Source organism: Odontesthes bonariensis, chromosome 2, assembly GCF_027942865.1.
Source record: "Odontesthes bonariensis isolate fOdoBon6 chromosome 2, fOdoBon6.hap1, whole genome shotgun sequence".
In the NCBI taxonomy this organism is placed as follows: Eukaryota; Metazoa; Chordata; class Actinopteri; order Atheriniformes; family Atherinopsidae; genus Odontesthes; species Odontesthes bonariensis.
In genome coordinates, this window is record NC_134507.1 from 2,544,559 (window position 1) to 2,562,838 (window position 18,280).

Consider the following 18,280-nt stretch of genomic DNA (forward strand, 5'->3'; position numbering starts at 1 on the left):
CATTACTATCACTATTTTGGGCTTGCATACCTTTGTTGTTGCTGAAGTGAAAGTATGCAGGTTCACAGATAAAACCAGCTGCCTGGGCTGCCTCCACACAGGACTGTCCCTCTGGCACAAGAAGTCAGAGAGCTGAGAATACAGCGGGCCAGCTGGGGGGAGCCGTCACATTGGACACCAAGCCAAGGGTTGTGGAACTGACCAGGGTCCCAACCAGAGGTCATATAGTCCTTCTGCCATCAGCAGACGCCCCTCTGGAGAGGTTGACAGGAACCAAAGGAAGCTCTGCAGTACAGAAGTCCTGAGGGTTAAAGAAATGTTAGAGTTAGTTTGTGCAATCATATTGTGGCTTTCATCATGTTTACAGCGTTCATCTGCATCTATGTACTTAAATATATGTATTCCAAATCTGAGCAAATAAACAAGGTCTGGCGGGCTAAACGCTCGCTTCTGCAACGCTCCCGGTGGGGGTTGAAGTCGGTGCAGGAAGGACCAAAATGGCGGCGTGACAGAGACGTGTGCAGTGGGGTTTCACCGTTAACCTCAAGTCCTTTAAACGCAACGCAGGTGGAAACAAATGCCCGCTTCCCGGAAACACCACAGTTAAATCATCATTAATATCACCCCCCACATAGATATGTATAGAATGGCTAGATGTGTTACGTCTGAGTTTAGAACGTCCGCACAAGTTGGCCATCTTACCACAGGGTGAGATGTCCGGGAGACAGTCAAACCTGAGGTAACCATAGTTACGCTAAGTGATCTGCTCTGACGCTATTACTCTTATCTCGCAGAAATCTCCACGATTTTACATACTAAAAGACCCTGTGCGATATTTTATTTATTCGGTCATCTGTGCAATAATTTACGTCACTACTGTGCAATATCTTATCTATTTATGGTCAGACTATGTGCATACAATGTGTAATTAACACAAGTGTAGTGCAATATGGGCAATAACTCAACCATAGTGCTATAACTTATTTTATTTAACTCTCTTTACTTTGTATATCTTGTATAGCCTATATTCTTTTTCACACATTGTTTTAGATTATTCTATTTTAATTCTATTTTAATTATATATTATAATAATTATTCTATATTATACTGTATTTTAGATTTATAGAGATCCTATGTGTGTGTTTGGAGCTACTGGGGACTTTAATTTCCCTGAGGGAGTCATCCCAAGGGGTAAATAAAGTTGAGTCATGGGGCAAATAAACATGAAATATTTACGTTTTTATTTAAAAAAATAAATATGGACTTCGTCTTTAGTGTGATAATTAGCTTACTACTTTGATGTTTATAATAACCTAAACGTTTGAGAATTAAGCAAGTTATGTCTTGAATGTTTGAATGTTTCACCATCAACACAATGTTGTTGGCGAGAGAGCTGCCTGTGGTAAGATGGCGGCCATCTGCGGACGTTCGACTCCGTTGCCCAGCAACGCGGACGAGACATCTAGCCATTCTATCTATGACCCCCCACATCAGCCATGGCCGTGACCGCATGAACTGTGCGCGCAGAGTCGCCGACAGGCATGTGAACCAACGGTCATGTATAAATGCGCGTGCCCGAAGTAGAGAAGAAGACAACCGCGACCCAGCTTGCTGCGATAATGGGCTAATTTATAGCCATTTATATGTATATGTATATATATATATATATATATATATATATATATATATATTTTGTTTTGCTAATGTATAACTAACACTAAGCCAACACTGCATGAATACACAACTGTAAGCTACCGGTAGGATATTAAACCCAGAGAGCAGGAGAGTTACTAGCCCAGCTAGCTGTCTGGGATGCTAGCAGGTGTTCGCGGCGGGAACTTACTAAACTAACTAAACTTACTAAACAACTACAATTAAATTATTTGTTTTTCCTCTTACTTACCTTCAAAAACGATGGAGGCGGTGGTAATTCAGCATCTATTTTCTTTCCCAAGTTGTCAGAGACGAGAGAGCGGCGGGCAGCCCAACTGCCGGTAGAAAGTTCTGGAAAGTTCTAGAAGGTTCTGGGGAAGGCGGAGACGTCATGACGTCAGACGCACAGCATCACGAGAAACCTAATTGTAGTTTGTATTAAAATATCCTGCTCTGATTTGTACATAAAATATCCTGCTCTGATTTGTACGTAAAATATTCTGCTCTGATTTGTACATAAAATATCCTGCTCTGATTTGTACATAAAATATTCTGCTCTGATTTGTACATAAAATATCCTGCTCTCATTTGTATAAAAATGCAGAAATGGTTTTGAACATGAGGTGAAATTTGTGCACCGTAAAATAAAGGAGTAATGAAAACAAATTTTGGTGTGTTCAAATGCATTGATTTTCATTTAAACATTAAGTGAAGTGATTTTCAAGGCAAAGACCAGTAAATTAATGTAGGTACTAATTGCACTAATAAATCTTAAACTTAGAACACTGTGTCCAAGGTTTTTGTGCAATGGCGCCATCTTGTGGTGATATAGGGTACCTCCCATATCCTGATTACAGTCTTCTCACATTTGTGTCAGTCATTGTATTCTGTCATGTTGAATAACCTAAATATATTAAGTTAATATTATTAAAGTGTGACAGCAATAAAAAGAAATCAGTATTTTAATATATGAATATACTGTAAATTCAGTAAATCAATAAATAGGTGGGTTTTTTTGGTCGGGTATGCCACCCCAAGATTTTGCCTTGCCCCCACCAGCCACCCTTAGGATTTATTTCTGCTGGCGCCACTGCCTAATTGATGCAGATTCTGTGCTGGTGTTCACACAGTTAACTTAAAGTTTACTTCAAGCTCAGTTAAAGGTGGATTTCAGGTAGAAAAGAGAGCAAGAGAAGCTCAGTTGTAGACTTTAAAGTACAACACTTACACAGAAAATAGGAGCCTTTAGCTCAGCTGGTGCAGGAGCTCCATGAACTGAAGCTGTAGGTCCTCACAGGGCCGGCACGGGTCCCAGTCCCGGGTCTGACTCTGGGGTCCCAGTCAAACCATTTGATCAAATTAATTATGGCGCCATCTGCTGGCCACCCTTCAACACAGCATTTAAAGGGCCGGGTGTTATAAAACAGAGACACTGTTCTGCAGAACAATAAAGGTTTCATGTGCATCTTTAAATGTTTGACTGTTTTATTAGAGACATTAATAATATATTTGTGTTATAACGTGATTGTGCCATCATAAAATGCTGTATGTAATAGAGATATGCTTTAGTAAGATTTATAGAAAGGTTGAAAGATGTTTATTTAACAACAAGATGATTTCAGCTGAGTTGGGCTTTAGTCTGTTCCTCTTCTTTGTTACGACCCCTCCAGCTTTTCACTCGGCACAGAAGTAGCTGGCACATCCTCCTGACTGCCGGGACAGAAAAGTGTTGCCACATCACTATTTTCTTATAATAATAATTGTATGACATAGAATATAATTGAAATACTTTATAAATCTCATAGGGAAACAGATAAATAGCACATACATTACATATTAGAAATAGAATAATTAATATTATTAGGTATAAAATAAATAATATTATAAATAAATGTACACTGAAAAAAGTGACTTTTTGGTGAAGTAAACTCTATTAGAGTAACTCTCGTAATTTCTACCTTTTATTTTTAAAATTCAGTAAGAACTCGAGCTTCTTAAGTAAAATTTAACATTTTATTAATGTAATACATGAATTATGGGGGAAGAATAAGTTTTACTTAAGTTTCCTCATACAATTTAAATGTTTAATAGTTGTATGTACATAAACCTAGAAATACTACATAAACTTTACTCTGAAAGTGTATCGTTAAAATCTACTAAGTTACTTTACAACAGCAAATACTACAGATACATCACATTTACTTAAAATTTTGAGTAAAATGATGTTCCTGCCTATGAAAAACAAGTATACTTTACTTAATTTGTTTAAATAAATATAACTTAAAACTTAATGTAATTAAATGTTACTTAATATCTTCAAAACTGTTTTATGGTAAGTACAATTTACTTGATATTGCAGCATTAAATATTACTTAAATCATTTGAGTGCAAATACTTACAAAGGGTTTTATAAGTAAATCTTATGAATTGTTTTTTTCAGTGTGCTAATATCCATCTTCCACGTGTTTGTTGTGTTCCAAAGAAACTGGATTCAACGATAACAGCTCATGTATGCTGAGGCATTATAGAGCCCTGCATGAAAGCAACGAGACCAACAACAGGGAACCGAGCTCAGGTCAGCCATTAACAGCTCGATCATTCAGAGCTTCATATGTGAGGCGAAGAATCTTAGATTCTGTTCTGAATCTAACAGGGAGCCAAAGAAGAGAAGCTAAAACTGCAGAGTTTTATAGTTTTTATGAGCCCTCATCTCCAAATTTGAGGGAAATTCAGAAGTGAAAATAGAGTCAAAATCAAATCAAATCCAGTTTTCATGGATGTTCTGATTGAAGAATGGTGGAAAAGCTGAACACACACCAAAGGTTACACATTTATTCAGAGCTACACCTAAAAGAAAAGCAGAACAGAAGCATTTCTTTATTTTTGTACTGGGCTGAAACTGGACTCCTGTTGGCTCAGCTTACAGTTGAAAGTCTTCAGATGTTATCACAGAGTGAGGGAGAGGTGGCTGATGTGGTGTGTGTCAGAAGAAGAATGAACACAGCTGCAGGGTCAGAGGAACAGTTGTTTGGTCCAGTTTTCACAGAAAGACATGCTCCATGAGCCGCCCTCCATCCAGGTCTGGTGAGCGGACTCCAGTCCCGCTTTGGTTCAGCAGGACGGACCTCACAGTCCGGTTCAGGTCCTCCCGCTTCAGCCCGGAGCAGAGCGACGCCACGTCCGTCCAAACGTCCACCGAGGAGCCGCCGTCCTCCAGGATCACGTCCTCCAGGATCACGTCCTCCAGGATCACGTCCTCCAGCCCCTCTGAGAGGAGCAGAGACACAGCCGGGTCAGACGCCACCTGGACTCAGCAGCTTAGCTTCTGGGGACCTTAAGTTAAGATTTATTTTCAGGGTCAGGGTTACATCCATCCATTTTCTACACCCGTTTAATCCGATTCAGGGTGGCAGTGAGGCTGAAGCCTCTCCCAGCTGCCACTGGAGACAGGCAGGAGACACCGTCCAGTTCAGGATTCCTTCATATAAAATCCTTAAAAGCATTTTACTAAACAGTGTCCAAGGTTTGGACCTTGGACTTGTTCTTTAAGAAATGCTTAGAAATATTTCATCAGTGGCACAAAGACCTTAGCGACCAAGTTAAGGGAGACTCTGGAAGGTACCTCCAACTGTGCGTTAAAGGGACAGTTCGCCTCTTTAAAGGGACAGTTCGCCTCTTCTGACATGAAGCTGTGTAACATCCCATATCAGCAACATCATTTCTGAACATCTTCTTACCCCCTGCTGCGTCCTGTGAGCAGAGTTCCAGCCTCGTTTTGGTGTTGATGAAGGTAGTCCGGCTAGTTGGCTGGGGTTTAAAAAATAAAGCGTTTTGCTTCTCAAAACAATATGCGTTCAACAGAGTAATACATTTGCATCACAAAATCGTTCTCCAGGAAAAAGTCAGACCTCACAATCTCTTGGCCCTATTTTCTCTCCCTTCGTATCACTGCCTGCTGTGCAGACCGAAGCGCAGACCGAGCAGCAAACACCGTAACAGGCGCGGCTGTCGGCTGAGTTCAATGTGAGTTCTGTGTCAGGATACACACATGTGCACACACACACGTGCATGATAATAAATAAAGTAAATAAATAAGAGAAGAAGAGACGCAGGGGCCTGCTGTACGTAACAGAATTAGCACACATTTCCCATCATGCCTCTGGCTGCCACAGCATCCCAGTGAAGCTGAATAATCAGAAGCAGCCTGAGCCCCAGTGAGAAGGGACGAGTCCTCCCAGCTGGGGAACAGGAGGGAGCAGCAGCACAGCTGCTTTCCTGCCGTTTGCTCTCAATTAAAAGCCACTTTCAAGCCATTTCCAGAAATGAACACAACCGTGAGTCAGCGGTCAATAGAGCGCCAGGTATGGTACTAAGCTGGATGGGGTATGGGTTCAGGGTACGGTTCTGTAGGAGTAATTTATTTTAGTTTAAAATTGTTTTAATTTTTTGTTTTTTAAAAAACTGAAAAAGAACTAAAACTAAAAATATGTATATATAATTCTTTTTTAATACTTAAAATTATTATTATTTTTTTTAATTAGATTTTTTGTTTTTTAAAAAATTTAAAAAAATTTAAAAATAAAAAAAAAAATGTTTTTTTAGGCTTTTGTGCCTTTAATGGAAAGTTCAGAGAGACAGGAAGCAGGGGGCAGAGAGAGGGGGAACAACACGCAGCAAAGGACTGTCCGATGTGGGACTCAAACAGGGGCCAGCGGCAGCGAGGACTGTAGCCTCTGTACATGGAATAGAATATTCTAACAGAACCAAAGTCATCTGTAAACACTGCCAAGTTGAATTGTCTTCTCAGCGTAGTAGTTCCAGTCTAAAATATCACTTAAAGGCAAAACACACAACTGATAGCAGCAAGTCATTCAAGGAAACAGACAGTGGAGCGAGGCTTCTACATAAAAACTACAGAAAGATGCTGATGTTAAAAGTGTGTTTGCACAGCAAATGTTATGGCACTTTCATTCATATGACAGCACATTTAAAACTAGAAAGCTGCAAGCAGCTGTGAGCGGGACCGAGGTGGCGTACGTTGGGGCATGCACTGGAGGCTGGAGCTGCAGCTCTGCCCACACGCACGATACCCTCTGCGTACGTACGAGCACATCATTACCCCAATGCGTAGGGGTTTTTGAAAATTTCTAGGGGGCGCCACTGAGTCATTTTGATGCGCCCACACACGATACCCTTTACATACGTACGAGGTCGTCAGGGTGAACTTGTGTGCCAAGTTTCATGACTTTGTGATGATGATAAGGCTTTCAAATCACAAACGCCATCACACGATTTTCACCGCCTGGCCACGCCCACATTGTTCAGAGTTTGGAAAAGTTTTTCAATTAATTTCCCCCCCATGTCTTAAGAGTAACCTGGCGAAGTTTGAAGATTTTAGAATGAAATATGTAGGAGGAGTTTGATCAAATGCGAGGTGTGTAAAAAAAAAGACGTTTCCAACCACCAGCAGGAGGCGCTGTAGGTGGATGTCACTATTTTATATGTGCGCGTTCAGGCTGGGTCCAGCATTCACCGTATGAAGTTTGGGACAGATTGGATAATGTATGTGGGAGTTTATAAGCGACTTAATTTCTTATGGCGAGTGACAGTGAGTCATCATACTTTGAGGCGTCGCCACGGCCACGCCCTTTAAGTTTTGAAAAAGTTTCTCCATGAATTCCCCATGATTTTTTGCCCTCATGTCTTAAGAGTAACCTGGCCAAGTTTGAAGTCTGTAGCATTAAATCTGTAGGACAAGTTCGATCTTGTGCAAAAAATGGCACGAAAACTCACTTTCCATCCAAAATGGCCGCCTTCCTGTGGACGTGGGACCATGGCGGCATGAGACTTTTTTGTGCGTCTGGGCATGATGAAGGAGTGTACCGATTTTCGTTGTCCCACGTGAAAGTAAGTCCAATGCCGGGACCATTTTTTAGCATCATAGGGGGCGCTAAAGAGTCAATGAGCGACTCCCAAAAATATAAAGTTTAGATTCTTTCATGTCGTCGACTGGCAGGTGGTGCTCACAAAATTTCATGAGTTTTCCAGCACCTTTTGCAAAGAATAAGAATAACGGAGGACGAGGAGAAAAATAATAAACCTTACAGATACAATAGGGTCATTGCAGTTTCACTGCTCAGTCCCTAATAATATATCATATTGAAATGTTATTTGCAATGCTCGTCTTTCTGATTGGCTGCCAGTCAAAACATGGTAGACCTGGCGGTTTGCGCCTGTTCTGAAGCTGCTCTGTTCCTCAAGCTAGCGCGTAGCTAGCTTAGCCAAAATGGACAGATTTTTGACTTGGAAGAGACCGAAAGAACTGGCCGACTAAAATCAGAAAGTATGAGGCAGCATACATTAAGTTTGGCTTTACAGCCATACAGAAAAATGGCGTCCTCTGTCTGGAGACCCTCTCAAATGAGTGTTCAAAACCTTCGAAACTTCAGCGTCACTTGGAACAAAAACATCCATCAGAGTCCGAAAAAACGGTTGACTTTAGTCAGGCTGCATTCACACAGCGAGCTGCTGTCTGTGAATAAAAGAAAGAAAATACCTTCTAAAAGTTGATGTTTCTTTACATATTTTGATGCATTGTCTGTGGTTTGCAAAGGGGGCCAGAAGCTGATACTGTTTGGGGGACCTTGGCGTGGAAAAGTTTGGGAACCCCTGGTCTAAGATATCGATGTGGAGTTCAAGAAGGTGCTGGTTAACCTCATCCCAGCACTTCTGTCACCTGAAAATCTTGTGGAAAAAGAGATTGGAGGAGTAAAACTCACCTGCAGAGACCTGCTGCACTACTTCAAAGTGAGTTTACGTTATATACTCGGTACACTGAGTTTGTAAGAATCACACCTTTCTGCTACATCAGGGGTCGGCAGGCCGCAGCTTCGGAGCCGCATGCGGCTCTTTCATCCTTATGCTGCAGCTTAAATAAATTTAAAAAGTATCCAATTGAAGTGTATTTTATTTGTGTTCTTTTTTCTTTTTTATTGTAGTTCTAAATTGCAAGATTATTGTGATCTTGAAATATTAAAATATTTTTGTCTGACGGATTTCCTGCGAGAGTCCAGCGCTGAGATACTTCATTTGTTGCCAGAAAAAAAGACTTCATTTAACTTGAGATTACTTCGGCTTGTTCTTGAGCTTCCAATTAAAGAATCGATCTAACATATATATATATATATATATATGTAAATACTAGTGGTGGGCATAGATACATTTTTTTAATCTAGATTAATCTCACTGAAATCTTGAAATTAATCTAGATTAAAATGGCTCATTCAGGGGTCCGACAATCCGCGGGGTTCGCAGAAACAGACGTGTAAACTTTAGTCGTTTAATCCTGAGACTGTTGCAATTGCCGTGTCGAGTGCTTCAATACAATAGTGTAGTAACCCCACGCTTTCTCACTGCAATTAAGTTTTAATATGGATTTTATTTCGAATTTAGTTTATTTTCACAGCTGCCTCTGCTATTCCTGCTCTTCTCAGGTGTACCTAATGTAGTTGTACATCATTTGTAACGTGATGTATATCTTGTATAACAAATTGTAAATAACAAAACGTTTATTCGTGTCCCTGCCCTCTCTTTCCTCATGTTTTTTTCCGCGGTGCTGCACAGCCGCGGGGCCTTTAAGAATTTAACATTCTAAATGTGACATCACGAGCTACCAAAGCTACCAAAGCAAATTCTCAAGCGAAGCTTCTCCAGCGAGGTCGCTCTTGGTGAACACACAGCATTAGGGCAGACCAGCTTATTCACATGCATGGCTCCAGCAGTTTCTCTAGCTTCGCCAACTTCTCATATTCAGCACTTGTTGGGAGGGCCAGGTGGTGCTACTGTTGAGATAGCGTTGTGTGCAGTGCGTCTCTGTTGCGCCACACGCGCAGTATCCTCCCTGCGGCCACCATATTAGGAGCGCTGTCTGTTCCAACAGGGCAGATTTTGTCAACTATCCCCCACAGATTAGCGACCTCCCTAAACTGCCTAGCACAGGCTTCTGCAAAGTGGCGTTCTTCTGTTTTAATCACACCTAACGGCAGACAAAGTACATCAGCCCACACCCGAGCTAAAACATCAAGGTAAAAGTCATCAGAGTTTGCTTAGGCTACCTATTTTGACCCAGTTCTCAACCCAACTTTGAGAATAGATTAACGGCGATATTTTTTATATCGCCCGATAAGACTCTCAAATTATCGCAGCACGTTAACGGCGATAACGGCCCACCACTAGTATATATATATATATATATACATATTTTTTTTTTTGTCGCTCAAAATTGAGTCACACTCGCTGAAAGCCGGTATATGCCCGCTATAACGCTGTGCATTTATCAAGACTTTCAACCCCAGGTAGGCCAAGTATGGAGAAATGTAAGAAAATAAAAGTATCTGAAGAAAATTGGTGCAAAACAACCCTTTGCAGGAAAAAGATGTGTACGCTTTCCCGGCCTTAATGGGTTAAGGTTCTGCTGGAAATTGGACCGGGAAATTCCGAGCTGATTGCTGAGTCGGATTCCGCTGGTGAGAAACAAGATGGCGAGCCGTAACCCAGGAGCCCTGTGACCGTCTAGCAGGAGCGACGCCCTCTGCTGGTTATTGCAAATCATCCAAACTGGTATGAGCTGCCCATGTTGTCCTGCTGAAACAGCACTGGATTCAGAGAAACGGGATTAACCCTTCAGGATCATCAGAGAGAAAGGACATTCATTTGAAGCACAAGTTATTCAGTCTTTTGCTGGATGGATTTCTGTGTGTTTTGTTTTTTTTCTTCGAACCACATTCAGTATCCTTGTTACAGTGTGTGGAATTGAAATTGTCTGTTGGGTTTAAAATAGAAACAAAAAATGCTTAAAACAGGAAATTTAAAAACCTTAACTTCTTAAAAAGAACACTAAATAACTAAAATAGAATTAAAAGGAAAAACCAAATAAACTGTAAATCAAAATAGATTAACAGTATTGACTTGAACTTAAATAGAACTATAACCTAAGTTTGATTAAATAGTATCCTTTAGTACCTAACAATAGGTTTAAATTTCAAAACAGGGATTAAATAAACTATTCTGAAAGACCCAGGGAAACTATTTAGAAATTTCATTTTGTGTCATTGTATGTCAACTGTTTGTAATATTGTTATTTTCTTTTCAACAAATAATTCGGATACTCCCGTAGCCGAACCTAGCACTGGTCCTGTTGTGAGTTTTTTTTATAGCTGTAAACACGTCATGTTACACTTCCTTCACTATTTTCCTCACACTCTGTCCAGTTACACCCAGTTTCCACAACAATGAGACAACAGACTTTGCAACAAATCCTCTACATCCTACTTCCACTGGACAGATTCTAACCTTCCATCGTCACTGCTCTGCTTCTGCCCCCAACTCCACATATTTAAGCTGTTTGCTTTCATATGCTTCTGCTACTAATTCCTCCCAAGGAACAGTCAGCTCTATGAAATAGACTCTCATTCTACTCCTAGACCACAAGACTATATCAGGCCTTAGATTTGTAGAGGCTATTTCCTGGGGAACAACAAGCTTATTTCCTAAATCTACCTGCATCTCCCAATCACAAGCATCCTCCAAGCTGCCGTGCCTCCTTATTTGTCTTTTTAACTTTCTCCCCCTCTTGAACAAACTGAATTGCCCCTCTCTTCACCTTAGACCCTCCTAAGTTTACCTGCCTTCGTTTATCTTCAATACCTGCAGCTAAGCTTCTTAATACTTGGTCATGTCGCCATGTATACCGGCCTTGTGACAAACTAACCTTACAACCTGACAAAATATGCCTTAGAGCTGCAGTACCTGAACATAACGAACATAACGGGTCTCCATTTACCCAGAGTTTTAGGTTCTGGGGAGTTGGCAATACATCATATGTTTTGCCAACTCCTTTCCTCCATACTCCACATATTTCCAACTAAGTTTTTTCTTCTCTACACCTTCCCAATTCAACCACCATCCCTGCTTAGCCTGAGCCACTGCCTTTGAACCCTTAACATTTCCTCCTGTCTACGAACCTACTCAACAACTAGCTTTCTCTTCTCCTTGGGACCTGCTCTACTCCACACCGGTTTGCTTGGGCCAAGCCCCGAGCCTCCCCGGCCTATTTGCACATTACCCACAATCTCTGCATGTCTAAGAGTTGCTTCTGCCTCCTGAGCTGCCATTCTTGGTTTCCACTTCCTCCCCTTGGTTGGGTTTGGAACCACCTTACTAACTACCACATCTTTACTCCCAGCTAACAGGAGCTCTGTCCTAACTTTAGTACATTTAAACTCCTCTACTAGACTAGATACTGGGAGCTGGAGTATGCCTTTCCCATACAGTGCCACAGTACTTAAAGGTGGGGTAGGGGATCTTTTTCTGGAGCATTTTTTTTACATATTGCTTGAAATACTCTTCACACCCCCATTGCAACCAATTAATTAAAAGTTTTGACACAAATATGAAAAGTTTTAGTGGCCTCTAGAACGTACAATCTAGGAAAAACAGTATCCAATCATTGTGAACGGACCGTTCACAATGATTGGATACTGATGCTGTCTATCAAACTGCAATCTGCCCCCCCTCCCCCTCCCCCTCCTTCCCCCTCCTTCCCCCTGTGCGCGTACCCTGCTCCGTGAACGAAGCTTGGCAGGAAGCTAAACTAGAGCCAGCTTGGCTAGCACCTAGCATTATTAAACGTATATTTAGCATAAACTAAATACTAAATACGGCAACGATCGATGCTTGCTGTCGGAACAGCGCTCGTGCACCTTCGTGCTCGTGCGCGTTCATGTAGTCTAGAGGCGTGCCTTCGGGGGGGAAAGTGAAGAAAAGGGTTGGGACTTTTTACCTGTGTATTTTCAAAATGCAGCTTCGCTGGACTCAAAATCCAGGATCTCCTACCCTACCTTTAAGCATCTAGGAACACCTAATATAAAAACTAACTAATCTTTCCATTTTTTCTGCCACAGATAATGGAATCTCATACACAGACAGTGGCCACATCAACCTAGGAAACAATCCAAACTGCAGACACCACAGCTTCTACTTTCCTGGAAGTTCTGATTTATCTATTCTATCCAGTCCCTCAGCAACATCTTTCCAAAACTGCACTGCCTGCTCTCCATCATTCATGTCTGCCTGGTACCACCTGCCTAAACTCTTTACGGCCCTTTCCCTAATTATTGGAATGCTTTCTTCATCTATTACAAACTTTCTATCACTTAATTTCCCTCTACTTATTGAGATACTTCTAGACTTGTAAGGCGTATGCCATCCTGACGTCTCTCTCCACCTACAACCCACTTGGAAGCTCTAATAATTATCTCCATCGCCATTGCAAATGCTAATGGAGAGATCGTACACCCTGCCATAATGCCTATTTCTCACCTCTGCCAGCCTGTTGTGAAAGCTGCTGTAGAATAATCAGGAGTGTGACAGGGAACACATGAACGTGGACATTTTGTCCGTCAGTGAGCTCAGTGTCAGACAGCAACAAGAAGCCTCACACAGCAGCGAGCCTGAAGGAGCTCTGAGATGTGGCTTCAGCACTGATGCTGTTGGTTGGTTTGGACAGCAGGTGGTGCTGCTGCACCAACACAAACAGGAAGCTCCGACATGTTCTGAACTCCTTACAGCCACCTTTGTTTGGTTTCTGCTCCACAGCACAGAGTGAGCAGCACTGATGTCCCTGTAGCTCCAACAAAAAGGGACAAACAGCAGTCTGATGTCTTCTGAATGTGAGCCACAGCTGGAAGTTACCTCCATACACGGTTTGTTTTCCTGACTGAACAACTCAGAACAAAGAAGTCCACCCAGCGGTGCCGTTAGCGGACTTCTTTGAATATACAGCAAAAAGAGAGTTCAGTTCACTTCTTCTGTTCTTAGAGGTGATTTTCTGAAATGACACCGAAGTTCACCTGGATTAAAGTGACGAGTATCCAGAGAAGTCTGAGTATATTTGACCTGAACTCGTGTTTAATCTGTTCAGTTTAAGTTCAGCTGACATGTTGCTGTCATTGTTCGTATGTTTTGGTGTCAAACACCAACAAACGTCTTCTGAAATGTTCCATGTGTGCTCCACTGCTGGTGTTCACACAGTTAACTTAAAGTCTGCTTCAAGCTCAGTTAAAGGTGGATTTCAGGTAGAAAAGAGAGCAAGAGAAGCTCAGCTGTAGACTTTAAAGTACAACACTTACACAGAAAATAGGAGCCTTTAGCTCAGCTGGTGCAGGAGCTCCATGAACTGAAGCTGTAGGTCCTCACAGGGCCGCCACGGGTCCAAGTCCAGGTCTGACTCTGGGGTCCCAGCCTGGGGTCCTTGCTGCAGGTCCTCCTTCCTCTCTGCCTACTTCCTGTTTATCTGCTGTAAAATAAAGGCCGTCTATGTCCTGGTCTGTAAATCTTTGCCAGTGATGGAGAAACCAAAGCTTTCTGAACCACTGAATCAACATGAAGCCATCGTGTTGAAACGGTTCAGTGTTTCAAAGCATTTGATCAAATTAATTATGGCGCCATCTGCTGGCCAGCCTTCAACACAGCATTTAAAGGGCCGGGTGTTATAAAACAGAGAGACTGTTCTGCAGAACAATAAAGGTTCCATGTGCATCTTGAAATGTTTGACTGTTTTATTAGAGACATTAATAATATGCTTGTGTTATAACGTGATTGTGCCATCATAAAATAGTGTATGTAATAGAGATATGCTAACAATAATAATAATCAAATGTTCCTTTCAGGTTCCCACATTTCCATCAGCTCAGTCGTCTCTGACTGAATCACACTGACAGCTTCTCATTTCCACTGATGGATTTAAAGATTAAAAGATGAAAGATTTACACATTAAAAGTCAGTTTTTAAAGGCAGAAAATGAAGCCGAGAGAATAAAACTGGTGTCAAACTTTAGACTGTGGCTTTTCTTTAAGTTCAGATGGAACTGAAGGTTTAAGGATCGTTTCCATTACTGATCATTTCTAACCCAACTTTAACATGGTTATTCCAAAGGAAGAAAAACACAGAATACAAACACATCATCATCATCATCATCATCATCATCATCATCAGGGTGCAGTCAGAGTCTCTCTGCACACCAGCTGCTGCTGCTTCATCCTGTGGATCATCAGGACACAGATCATCCTCTCAGCTCACATCGTCCTGTTCATCACTCCCAGCTGTAGAGAGAAGAAGAAAGAAGAGAGGAGATAAACGAGTGTTTCCAGAGCGTCTCTTCCTCAGCTGCCATCAGCTTTAATAAATAGAATAAATAATAAATAAAGTCTGATAAAATACTGCTGAGAGCTGCATGGACCTCCGACCCTCTACTGACCTCAGAGTCTGCAGTTTGCTGTGTGGACTCTCCACAAGCTCAGACAGCTCCTTCACTGCTGATTCATTCAGGTTGTTCCTTCTCAGGTCCAGTTCTGTCAGATGGGAGGAGGGGTTGGACTTCAGAGCTGAGACCACAGAAGCACAGCTGATCTCTGACAAACTGCAGCTCCTCAATCTGAATAAAGAATAAAATATGTGAGCTGAAGCCAGCAGAGAAAAGGACTCTGAACCAGCTGCTGTCCATCATGGAGGATGAGCAGCTGATCTGTGCTGAGTGCTGACAGAACCAGCTGACATTAACAAAGTGTGTCAGTGCTGCAGGTTATTTTCACCAGCACTCATGGAAATATAGCGTGCAGGAGGTGTCTAAGAAAGGATTGCAGTTCCCACAGTCCCTGAAGGCAGCATGATGGGGGTCCCTTCAGCCTCCTCTGCTGCTCTGGCAGTCAGGATTTAACCCCCCTGTCAGCTGACGTCCGGGCTCTCAAAGCAGGTCAGCAGCAAACGTTTGAAAGGGAAAAAACGGGTCAGAAGGTGGAAAAAAGTTCAGAATCTGACAGAAAGTTTGTGAATCTGAAAACAGAAAACAACTCAAATATGGACAAATGGGACTAAAGTGTTAATAAAACCTATGAAAGAAGAATGAAACTTACATTCAAAGTGAAATAAACTTCTGCTGCACTTTGAATCTGGTTGTTTGTTCCTCACAGAAAGTGATGAAGCTTGATGTTTCTCAGCCTGCATTCACTCACATGCTGCTCTCAGCTCTCTGAGCTCTGACTGAATGAAACAGCTGGAACAGCTGGCACACAGCCGGCAGGGGAACAGAACAGCATGTATCTGCAGTGATGCAGCAGTCCCTGCCTCCCTCCTGCATGGCAGCTCAGTGATCATCCTTTGTGTCTGTGTTGGGCTCACCTGCACAGGGTCGCAGCACTTCACCTGTTCAGCTTCTCTTTGGCTGCACAGCTATCAAACACTGACTCTGCTGCATGTTTTCACACATTTCTCACCTGATGGAAAGCTGCTCACACACACTCACAGCTTCCTTCCATCTGCCGTTACCTAGCAACAAGTTAGCTCACAGCTGTTCTCTCATCCATGGTCCAGTCCTGTTATTCTTCTTCTGATAAACTCTTCTCTGTGTTTCCCCCACAGTCACTAAATGTCAGCATCACCTTCAGTTGGCCTTGGCATTGTGTAACAGGGAATTATTGATAGAATTCATGAAATAAAGCTCAACTGAAAGTGATTTCCTTTCAGTTATCAGTGGGAGAAGCTTTTTGGCTGCATTTTGTCATCATGAATGAATCTGACTGAAGACAACTGCTGCTGTGATGAAAGCTGTTTTCTAACCAAGTCAAAGATTGTTCATTTCCAACAGAGTTGGAGGGGAGTTTGTTAGTATCAGCTCATTAATGGGCTGTTGGAAATATTCACCAACTCTGGACCTCTGGAAGCATCAGCCAGTGATTCTAGATTTGTTTCTGTCTGACAGATTCACTGTTTTCTTATTATTTAATAGATCATCATTTCATCAACTAAAGCCCAGAAGAAGAACACAGACTTTACCATGAAGACCAGCACAACTTTCACATCATATTAATCTGAACACACAACTAAAACATGGTGTCTGACCTCAGAGTCTTCAGTCCACAGTGTGGACTCTGCAGAAAGCTGCTCAGCTCCTTCGCTGCTGAGTCTCTGATGGTGTTCTTACTAAGGTTCAGGTCTGTCAGATGGGAGGAGGGGTTGGACTTCAGAGCTGAGACCAGAGAAGCACAGCTGATCTCTGTCAAACTGCAGCTCACCAATCTGAATAAAGAATAAAACATGTGAGCTGAAGCCAGCAGAGAAAAGGACTCTGAACCAGCTGCTGTCCATCATGGAGGATGAGCAGCTGATCTGTGCTGAGTGCTGACAGAACCAGCTGACATTAACAAAGTGTGCCAGTGCTGCAGGTTATTTTCACCAGCACTCATGGAAATACAGAGTGCAGGAGTATGGCGTGATCTTTGTGCCACCAGGTTGAGCGCGCAGTGACACTGATTTGAGGGCACAGATCTATCTGAAGGAACAATAATTTTAAGCGTGTGCGTATGAATCCCACACACGCTCGCTCATAAGTGCTCGGACACGCGCTCAACTCTGACAAACTGCTCGCTCGAACGGCTCACTCTGCTCGCGCTCGGCTCTATCTCTCTCCTCGCTCGCGGCTCTGTCTCTGCGCTCGCAACTCTGTTAGTTGTGTGTAAATGAGCCACACCACCAGCCAATCAGTGCAGTCTGCAGTGCAGACTCAATTGAACTTCTACCATCACCCTAAAGGAATTAAACTAGATGTTATATTTTTTTTGCCAAACCAGTAACCATTACAGATTAAACCAATAGCACAATTGATCAGTTTAAAGTTTAAAAGTTTAAAAAACCCCACTGTGGGTCAGCTGCTATAGTTCATAACTTACTAGGTAAAAACAACCACTTCAATACTTCAAACATTTAATTTTCTAAGCTGGTGTAGTTTTATTTTTCTACCGTGTTAGATTTTGATCAAATCAAGTTTATTTGTAGCACACTTCATGTACAAAACAATTCAAAGTGCTTTACATAAAATAAAAGCATTGCAGCAGGGAGTGGAAGAAGCATTAAAAATACATAAAAGAATATAAAGAGAAACAAATAAAAAAGTTCATGTTAGGTTTCTTTCTCTAAAATATTTGTGACACCCTACAACAGTAATCAGTAGGCTAACTAGCTAGCACCCAACTACACCAGTTTTAACATGATTATTACAATTCTTCCTCTTTATTTTTTTTTAGTATTTATCACACAAATACCAGTCTGTGAAAACTACCAGTCTGTGATTGGCTGGTGGTGTGGCTCATTTACATACAACTAACAGAGTTGCGAGCGCAGAGACAGAGCCGCGAGCGAGCAGAGAGATAGAGCCGAGCGCGAGCAGAGTGAGCCGTTCGAGCGAGCAGTTTGTCAGAGTTGAGCGCGTGTCCGAGCACCTATGAACGAGCGTGTGTGGGATTCATACGCACACGCTTAAAATTATTGTTCCTTCAGATAGATCTGTGCCCTCAAATCAGTGTCACTGCGCGCTCAACCTGGTGGCACAAAGATCACGCCATACAGGAGGTGTCTAAGAAAGGATTGCAGTTCCCACAGTCCCTGAAGGCAGCATGATGGGGGTCCCTTCAGCCTCCTCTGCTGCTCTAGCAGTCAGGATTTAACCCCCCCGTCAGCTGACGTCCGGGCTCTCAAAGCAGGTCAGCAGCAAAAGTTTGAAAGGGAAAAAACGGGT

At 42.2% G+C, this 18,280-nt stretch overlaps 1 protein-coding gene across 4 annotated transcripts in view; it reads right to left on the minus strand.

Moving 5' to 3' along the window:
- LOC142388710 (NACHT, LRR and PYD domains-containing protein 12-like) overlaps positions 1-18,280 on the minus strand; it is a 245,195-nt gene that overhangs the window by 45,024 nt on the left and 181,891 nt on the right. Inside the window, exons 14-16 of one of the 4 annotated variants that reach the window (XM_075474257.1) lie at positions 16,609-16,785; positions 14,969-15,145; positions 14,279-14,813 (exon numbers count right to left, since the gene is read on the minus strand). The exons of 1 other annotated variant lie outside the window; for it this stretch is intronic. In XM_075474257.1, the coding sequence (XP_075330372.1) occupies positions 14,804-14,813; positions 14,969-15,145; positions 16,609-16,785 (364 nt within the window). In that variant the 3' untranslated portion in view covers positions 14,279-14,803. Of the gene's footprint in view, positions 1-14,278; positions 14,814-14,968; positions 15,146-16,608; positions 16,786-18,280 lie in introns of those variants that run through there. 2 more of the 4 variants (XM_075474268.1, XM_075474263.1) reach the window with 2 other exon arrangements.